Here is a 9,682-nt window from a genome sequence, read left to right as displayed (position 1 = left end):
CAGGCTAGAGATGACAGTAACTCTGACCAGCGTGAGACAGCTGAGATGGAAAAGGAATGGACGGATGTGAAAGCCATTCTGAACTCCGTAATTAATTAGATGTGTGTGTATGGAGTGGGAGGTGCGGTAGCATGGCTTGAGGGTGATTGCTAAGCTGCTGACTCACAGTGAGTTGATGGCAATGCTATGCACAGACTGAGAGAATGCTGGACAGCATGCAGGTTTGGGAGGGAAGACCCTGAGTCAGGTTCTGGACAACACTTTGGATGTCAGAAGGCAACAGTCTCATCCTCTGCAGTCATCTGTTCACTCTCAGGCTGTGGGCCATTGGATGACCTGTTTCTACATCCCTTATCTCTGGTTTCCCTCCTTTCGATGACCCCTATTTTCCCAGTTTCCCACTTTAACAAAATCCTGACTGCAGGCTCCCTGAAGCCAGGGCTGTGGCTTGTTTACTCACTATTCTATCTAAGTGCTTCACACATAGTAGGTCCTTTATAAATAATTGTTGAAAGGAGAAATAAAGAGAAGTAAAGTGTGCCGGTGATAGTTGGAACTGCAGAATAAAATGGCACATCTTCCTGGATTGTAAAACTGACAGTTTCACTTGACATTTTGTAAAAACAAGTATGATAAGTTTTAAATTATTTCAAATGGTATTTTTTATTAAAACAGATAGGAATGGATTTTGAAGCAGAATGCAAAGTTCATATGAATTTTTAAAATTCAATCTATGTCAAGGAAATGCTGCTGCAGCTGCTCTAGGCTGCACCCCTCTGTTTCTCTCCCCCTCTGTCCTCCATTCCCCCTGCCCCCTCCCTGCTTGCTGCCAGGGTGGAAACATTTGGATTTTATGATAAAGCTGAGGTTAGGGAAGGAAGGGCAGGAGCTTGAAGAAAATTGTGTTTGGACAAGCTGCTGTGGGGAGTGGAGGAGCAGTGTTGCTTTGGATCAGTGCAGAAGCAGGAATTTGTGGCACCCTTCTTCAGGGTTCTCTGGCCTCCTCTAGAGGTGCCCTGACCTGGGATCTGGGGCTGTTTCAGTCTCTCAGCACCAGGGATCAGCAATGCCGACCAGTGAAATTCCGAGAGGTGAAGGAGTCCTTTCAAAGGCACAGGCAGGCAGGCCAGAATGAGAGGGCAAAGCTCAACCCAAAGAAATAATTTACTATCCCTGGAATGTCAGATATCACCCCAAAGTCTGGTTTTTGGAGGTTGGGTGGTGGTAGGCAGGGAGTCCTCTCCAGGGACCCTCATACTGAGCTACGCAAATGAGTTCCCATTCTTTTACTGCTAAAGCCCACGTGGCTTGCATCTTTATCTCGGTTGAAAGAGCTCACTCAGTCTGAGAATCACTTCTGTGTCCAGTTCTTGCAGAAGATGTGGCAAGTAAAGGCTTGTCCCCCACAAGGTTAGAGGCAGGGAAAGAATGTGCTCACAACACCAAGTTAAGTGGTGTCCATGTCTACAAGAGAAAGCTAAAACAGACTTCTGCCCTGCACAGTTCCTGCATTCTTGAAAAGTGCAGCAATCAATACTTGGTGAATAGAAGTCTGGCTTTTAAACGGAAGCATCCTGACTTATAAATACTTCAGAAGCAATTTATCTGATTTGATTGATCTTCAGTTGTCGACTGGCTCCTATCTTTGCACCATGAAGCTTCTCTACTCCTCAGCCTTTCTATAAAGAGGCAAAATAATGTATAAGAAGGAGACTGGAACCAAATCAAAGACCTCAGTTCTAATTCTAGCCATGCCACAAACTAGCTGGGTGTTCTTGGATGAGTCACTTAAGTTTTCTAGGCTTCAATTTTCTGCAAAATGAAATGATAAGCCTGGATAATCTTGAAGGTAATGTATTAATAAAGACTCATTGTTACAAGTGAAAAAACTCAGCTCACTTAAGTGAATCCTGGAGTTTTTTGGCTCATGTAACTGAATGGTCTGGGGCGAGTTCTGGCTTCACACAGAGCTTGATCTGGCTACTTGAAAGATGCTAGAAATCTCTCTCCATCTTTTGAGTGCATCTTAGCCAGAAGTTCTAGCAGAACTCAGAGTTCAAGGTGCTGAGGTTCTTCGGTTCTGCTTACGCCATGAACTCATTTCAGGGAAAAAGGATATGGTGTTCTGATTGGTTAGACCTGGGTCACATGCTCATTGAATGGGGAGTGAGAGAGGAGTGGTTTTCAAAGGAAAATCCCTACACAGCTAGGCAGGCAAAACCAGCAGACGTTGGCCACAGGTGGTATAATAGAAAAAACCTATGCAGGTTTGAGTCCAGGCCCTGTCACTAACTAGCTAGGTAACCCTAAGTAAATTACCTTGGTTTTCTCATCTAGAAAATGGGATGAGGCTCTGTTGTGTGGGATTAAGTGCGATCAGGTATAAAAGGTGATGCCATGGTAGGAACGCAACAAATGGTCAGCCTGGGATGCTATGACTTTAAGATAATGATTCTAAACCAACATTTTCTTTCAATACAAGAGCTTCTTGTTAAAGAATAACTTCCCTTGCACAATCTCTTGCAGACTGAAAGCTTCAAATTTTTAGCCCGACAAATCCAGATTCTGCATGTAATAAAGCCCTGACAACTCAGTTATAGAGATTTCTGTTTAATTAATTTTCTTGTTAACTCAAGACCAATTTGGCTAAAGGATTCTTTTGGTTTCAACCTTTGGCATTGAGAATCACTCCAAATTGTCTGAATCCATTCTCTCGCTCTAAGTCCCTTCTACTGAATAAATTGGGTTTGCTTTTTGACAGTAGAGGATCTTAAGACACTTTAGGGCTTTGTAGGTTAAAAAGTCAGTTCCAAAACGGAAACCATGAACAAAACGAAAAGACAACCCACCAACTGGGAGACAATATTTGCAAACCATATATCTGACAAGGGGTTAATTTCCAAAATATATAAAGAACTCATACAACTCAACAACAAAAAACCAGACAACCTGATCAAAAAATAGGCAGAAGATCTGAACAGACATTTTTCCAAAGAAGATATACAGATGGCCAATAGGCACATGAGAAGATGTTCAACATCACTAATTACTAGAGAAATGCAAATCAAAACTACAATGAGATATCACCTTACACCTGTTAGAATGGCTATACTTACCAAGACAAAAAATAACGAATGTTGCAGAGGATGTGGAGAAAAGGGAACCCTCATCCACTGCTGGTGGGGATGCAAACTGGTGCAGCCACTATGGAAAACAGTATGGAGATTCCTCAAAAAATTAAAAATAGAAATACAAAATGATCCAGCTATCCCATTACTGGGTATTTAACCAAAGAATTTGAAACCAACAATTCAAAGAGACTTATGCACCCCTATGTTCACTGTAGCATTATTCACAACAGCCAAGACATGGAAGCAACCAGTGCCCAGCAACTGATGACTGGATCAAGAAGATGTGGTATATATAAACAATGGAATACAATCAGCCATAAAAAAAGGACAAAATCACTCCATTTGCAACAACATGGATGGACCTTGAGAGTACTATGTTAAGCTAAACAAGCCAGGCAGAAAGAGATAAGCACCAAATGATTTCACTCATATGTGGAAGATAAACAAATACATGGATAAAGAGAACAGATTATTGGTTACAAGAGGAGAAGGGTGTCAGGGGGTGGGCAAAAGGGGTAATGGGGCACATATATACGGTGACGGATAAAAATTGTCTATTTGGTAGTGAGCACAAAGCAGTCTATACAGAAACTGATAAATAATATCTACCTGAAATTACACAATGTTACAAACCATTATGACCTCAATAAAATAATTGAAACAAAAAAGTTAGTGCCAAGAGGAGACCTTCCCAAGGCAAAGTTTCCACAATCTAGCATTGTGTTATAAATCAGGACACCACTGGAGTCAAGAAAAGTGACTGAAAGTAACCACACTCACAAAAGCCTGATGCAATTATTTACATAGCAATTTATTAATTTATGATCTGGAGAGTGTTCCGAGACCATAAAATATCAATATCCCTGACTCAGGCGAGCCATTCCCCTGTGCCAGAAGACAAATAATTTGTCAGCCAGTAGCTGGGTAGGCATAGAGTTAGTCTTGAGGACCACTTTACCAGGTCACATTGAGGTCTGATATGGCACCACCATGGTGACCAGACCAACTCATTGTACCAAATGTAGCATCTGCCAGACTCTGTACTTTTGAGCTTCTCTTTTCTAGGGTCCCAGTTGACCATGTCTCCTTGATTTGCATCATCTATATCTGGTCCACACCATCTATAACTGGTCCAGTTGATGAGATTCCACTTACTCACTTATAATCACAGTCCAGTCCTGCCCTCCTGAAGTTTCACTGGGTCACCATGTGGAAATTTGTGTGTGATCCCAAACTCTTCAGGTGTCCGCTTACGTCCTACCTACGCTAGTAGCTAATCTCACCCTTCCTGTATGGGTTTTACTAGTTAACCCACAGACACAGCCATATTTCCCTAATCAAGTTCTTGGGCACCTCTCATAGATACTATCAAGTATTGCCAAGAGGAGTACTCGCCTGGACCATGAATTTCTGACAGTGGCAAAAGAAAAGGTGTAGGGCTCGGAACGAATCAATATTGACCTCAACACATACTTAGGGAACAGATTCCTCCCATGGGTGTGTCACATTTCTTTTTCTTTGAAAACTCAAGACAATGTTTTTGTTAATCAAGGCATTCAGTTAAGATGACAAATTGAGAGGCTGGCCCGGTGGTGCAGCAGTTAAGTGTGCACATTCTGCTTCAGCAGCCTGGGGTTCGCCGGTTCGGATCCTGGGTGCGGACACAACACCGCTTGGCAAGCCATGCTGTGGTAGGCGTCCCATATATAAAGTAGGGGAAGATGGGCATGGATGTTAGCTCAGAGCCAGTCTTCCTCAGCAAAAAGAGGACTGGCAGCAGTTAGCTCCAGGCTAATCTTGCTGTGGTAGGCATCCCACATACAAAGTAGAGGAAGATGGGCATGGATGTTAGCTCAGGGCCAGTCTTCCTCAGCAAAAAGAGGATTGGCAGCAGTTAGCTCAGGGCTAATCTTCCTAAAAAAAAAAAAAATGACAAATTGAGTTTTGAAGATACTACTTCTGTTAAGGACAAATTCTGACACAATTCTACTTAGTTTCTCCATCTCAACTTCTATACCTTTGCCTCTCCAGCTTTAGTCTGATTACATTTAAATCCTATGCTCTTATTTTCTGTCTGTGTTTACTTCCAACTGTCTCAGTTTCTCCTGTCTGTTATTTTTCCCCTTTGCCCCTTGGTTTTAATGACTCGGTGATGGGGATCTCTCACAATGCCTCTCTCTTTTTCTCCCTATCTTTATTACTTCTTTCTTTCTCTCTTCAAGTCTGTGTCCCCTCCTTTTCCTTGTTCGTTCCTTTGGATGCCTATTTAATCATTCTACCCTGCCCCGCCTTTTTCTCTCTGTGGTTCTCCCCAGTCCCTCTGCCTATTCTTCTATCTCAGTTACACCCCTGATTCTGACTTTTCCTCATCTTCCTGCCAGTCTCTGCCTATCAGTTCTTGTCAGTCTCTGTCTTGTGTTTTGCACTGTAGCTGTTTGTCCTTTGTCTTTCTGCCTGTCTCCAACTCAGCATATCTCCTGCTTTCTTTTTCTGTCAGTGAATCTTTCCATTGACAGCCTCCTCCGCCTTCTGCTTCTCATCTCCCCTGACTAATCTCCCCCTCTCTCTCTATTTCCACCTCTCTTCTCTCGCTCTGCTAATCTCTCCACCTGCCACTATCACTTCCATCTCTCCTGAGTCTGGTTGTTCCTCTCTGTCACTCACTCTATTTCACTGTCTAGACTATCGGTGACTTCCACCCTTGGGGTCCCTTCCTGTCAGCCTCTATTTCTATTTTTCTTATCCTCTTTATGACCGTTTTACCAGTTCTATGGTTTGCGTTCCTCTCAGCATCTACGACAGTCTTTCTCGAGATTTCTGCCAAGGATTCTCTATCTTGACCTCCATCTCTCTTCACCTCTGTCTCTTCTATGCAACGAATCCTTCTCTTTCTATCCGTCCCTTAATCTATGTCTGTCTGTCTCATCGCCCCCTTTGTCTTTCTGTAGCTCAGCTTTTTGGCAGGACTTTTTGTTTTAATCTCCCTGTCTCTTGCTTTTGCACATGTATCTTTTCTGTGGATGATTAAGGGTTATCTCTTTCTGTCCATTGTTTAGTCGAATAGTAATCTTAATCTGCTCTACACTTCTCATAACCTGGACGTTCTGTCTGAAGAAAGGAGGGGTCTGGTACAACAGGAAAAGCTGTCGCAGAAGTGATGGGGAGAAAGGAGAGATTGCAAATGAATCCCAGAAAAGGGTCAAATATTCCTTAATTCTTCTGCAGCCAAATGGAAGCCTTCCCTCATCTGCTTCTGCCCTCGTTCTTCCACGAAAGCTTGGGTGTGGGAAGACCCTACACTGGGCAACCTGAACAGACGTTTGAGTTCCTGCTACAGCTCAGGACTTCAGTACTGCCCTAAGACACAGACCTAGACCCATGCTCTATCCTTTGCAACTATTATGTCTATCCCTGCTGGCTACAGATGGCACCTGATATGCCCTCTTCCCACTGCCAGAATTTGGTCATAGGTGAGGTCTGTCTTCCCTCTGACTCTACCCCCTCCATACTACATCTCCCTGATCCTAGCAGGACCTCACCTATCTTCACCTGTCCCTGTGCTAAAGCAAGGGTTTCTGTTTCCATTGACAGTTTTGTCTGGCTTCCTGCCTCCTGCCATCTTTTATTGGTAGCTCTGGCTGTACCTCCTGAGTTAGTTTGCTGGAAAAGGTGGTCATTTGATGATGGAATTCAGAGAACAAAAGCCCAGTCCATCCATCCAGGAACGTCAGCATTTCTTCTTAGATCCTCGGAATGGGGGAGGGGTGTGAGTTAGCTGGAAGGGGAAGTGAGATACTGAAAATCCAGCCCAGTCCTTACCCTCCTGGGGGACTGTGCATTGAAAACCACCATCTCCTTTTCCTGGTCATACCTACCCCAGGGCCGGCTGAAGAGGAGGCTGAGGCTTCTCTCTAGTCTTTTAGGCTGAGAGTGCAATCATCCTTGGTGACAGGCTCACCATCACAACATGTCCTGGTGCCCCTGGTTTCCTTGTGCCCAGGGATGGGTGGGTGGGGCCGAGATTGCAGGACATCACTGACCAAAATGCAAATACCCACTGTGATGATCATGGCACCCACAGTGACCAGCCCAGTTCCACCAAAGACAACCAGAGCAGTTGGCACCCAGTGATGCTGCTGGATAAGTCACAGACTCATGCACCCCAATGGCACCAGGTGGAAGAGGGCTTTGGTGGCCCAGCTGGCCAAGATAAAGGCCAGGGATGGGGCCTGGTGAGAAAGCAATAGCAACTTCCGTAGGTGCCGGCAGGCAGAGTTCAGCTTTAGGAGCAGAGACACCACAGAGAAGCCCACGTAGTAGCCAGACAGATTGGTGGTGCTGAGGCAGCTCACTACCTGGGAAGCCAGTGTCAGAGATCAGAGGACGTTCTATGACCTGCCACCCATCACATCCCCATATCCTAGTCCTTAAGAGAGAGACCCCCAAGGATTTTGTGGCACCCCTCCTAAACACCTGATCTTTACGCTTACCCTTATTTTGGGGGCCTGAATGGCCTTAAAACCTTTCCACAGGATGGAAGCAGCCTTGGCACAGAGGCTATCACCCCTGGGGCTGCAGCATCTGCACAGTACCCATCAACTTCCATCCCTGGGCTTTCCATGCCCCATCCCAATCCCCGCACAGGGGCTCCCCCTTCTCAGAAAACCTCCATATTCAACATTTCTCTGATCAACTGGACACCTGCGGGAATCCAAGTTTCTTAGGCAGTGCTCAGACTCCCAGCTGGGACCAACAGTCAAATTCCTGCCCCTCGTTCAGCTCAAGGTTGGGAGGATAAAGCGCCAGTGGGGATCAGAGACTCTGGGAAGTCATTAAGATGGAAAGCTGGAGAGAGATTGGGGACCCTGAGCTGGGTATGCCTTCCTTCCGTCTTGCCTCTCCTCAAGTCTCACCAGCAAATGGTGACAGAGAAGGTCCCAGGCCTGCCCCAAGATCGGGTTCCACAGCATGTCAGCTCCGTAGGCCAGGAAATAATCTGTGGGAAAGGGGGTTGGGGAGGTATTAGACTTCCGTCAAGCTGGTGTACAGCCAGGAGAGGAATCTCCATCCCTTCCTTTTTCCAAATCTTTAGTTTCCCACAGTAAAACTGCCAGAAACATTTAACTCCTACAGGGGAGGAGAGTGGGGGCCTGGAATTACCGCTGGAAGGCTGCCCCCCAGCCTTCCCTGCAGACTTACCCACAGATACAGCCACAGCACCAGGGCTGGTGGCCATGAATCAGGTGGGTGGCCATCTGAAGGTACGCGACAGCCTGGAGGAGATGGGGGGCCATTGTCAGCGTGTGCAGACTCAGGTCCCATTCTCCCTCTGCGCACACCGGCCCATCCATCCACACCTTCACCCATCTCAGACTCTCAAGGTCTCACATCAATTTTAAAGGTGCCCGCGGGTCTTCTAATCTCAGCCTCCTACACTCTTACCCTCACGCCGCTGCCTCCCGAACCTCTAAGCCCTGCACCCCACCCGAGCAGCAGCCTGGTCCCAGTGAGCAGGCTGTGCACCAGGGAGACACAGATGCTCCGCCGCTTCCAACAGTCCGGAGCAGCAGATCTCCGCGTGGGCAGCAGCCGTAGTCCCCAGGGCAGCCCCCGGAAGGCGGCGAAGGAGGCGCCGGCCACAAGGAGCCCTGAGGGCGCCATGGCCTGGCGGGCTGACTAGGTCCGGATCAGTCCTTCGGGCCCTTGCGCTGAGGGCCCGGACGCATCCAACGCCCCCTGCGGGGACTGTGGACTGGCTTTCTTGGCAGGGCGGGGTCCCTGGGCTCCCCCGCCTGCCCCGCCTTTGGAATTGGCTATAACTTTTCCAGGGCTCGTCCACGCCCCCATCCTTGAGCTGGGCGGTGATTGGAGCAGCCATGGGGCCACCGCCCCTGGAGCCACGGCAACCGGTCGCGTTCCGCCCTCGCGGGGAATGGCGGGTTGGGGGCTCCCGAGGACCAAGCTTTGCAACGAAGCTCAGGGGAACTTTCTTGATGTCATTAGGGGTCTTCGCCAACTCCATGTGTCCCACACCTCTCGGAGCTCCGGAAATAGGTCTCTAATCTCACCTGACACTCCCGGAGGCCCCGCCCCACTAACTTTCACCCTTTCCCTACTCTAACCTCTCACCTGCTGGTCATTCCTCCCACCCCACCCTCACAGCCCTGAAGTTAGAGGCCAGCGCCAACCCACTCCCACTTGTTTAAACCTCGCCGCAACGCCCCGCACCCCTCCCCCGTCTCAGTGGTGGGGAAGGGGACACCTCATTTTCTTGGAACCACTCCTTCTACCTCCCGGGGTTTCCAGAACTTTAAGGCATCCCAGCAACCCTATAGTTCCACGAGTCCTGCCTCCTTACACAGTACCTCTCAGAAAGAACAGCTTCCAGTATGGAGAAGCGACCCTCTGGGGACTCCTCCTCCAACCTTTTTTGGGGGCCCTCCAGAGAAGCCTTATTATTAGGAAGGGGAGGCAAAAGGAAACCTCTCAGCACTATGGTCTTGAAAAGCACCCCTCCCCCAGGGCTTGGTACCTGTTGGGTGGATGGAAGA

At 47.5% G+C, this 9,682-nt stretch overlaps 1 protein-coding gene across 1 annotated transcript; it reads right to left on the bottom strand.

The window, feature by feature from the left end:
• Window positions 1-5,013: 5,013 nt before the first annotated feature.
• Window positions 5,014-8,886, bottom strand: TLCD2 (TLC domain containing 2). The gene is given in 6 exon segments (XM_046676292.1): window positions 5,014-5,045; window positions 6,776-6,906; window positions 7,007-7,486; window positions 8,045-8,127; window positions 8,335-8,404; window positions 8,574-8,886. Coding segments are annotated over 4 exon segments (816 nt in total). The 5' UTR covers window positions 8,793-8,886; the 3' UTR covers window positions 5,014-5,045; window positions 6,776-6,906; window positions 7,007-7,042.
• Between the last annotated feature and the right edge of the window lie 796 nt (window positions 8,887-9,682).

Source organism: Equus quagga, chromosome 11 (assembly GCF_021613505.1).
Source record: "Equus quagga isolate Etosha38 chromosome 11, UCLA_HA_Equagga_1.0, whole genome shotgun sequence".
Classification (NCBI taxonomy): domain Eukaryota; kingdom Metazoa; phylum Chordata; class Mammalia; order Perissodactyla; family Equidae; genus Equus; species Equus quagga.
This window is presented reverse-complemented; position numbering and strand designations above follow the sequence as displayed.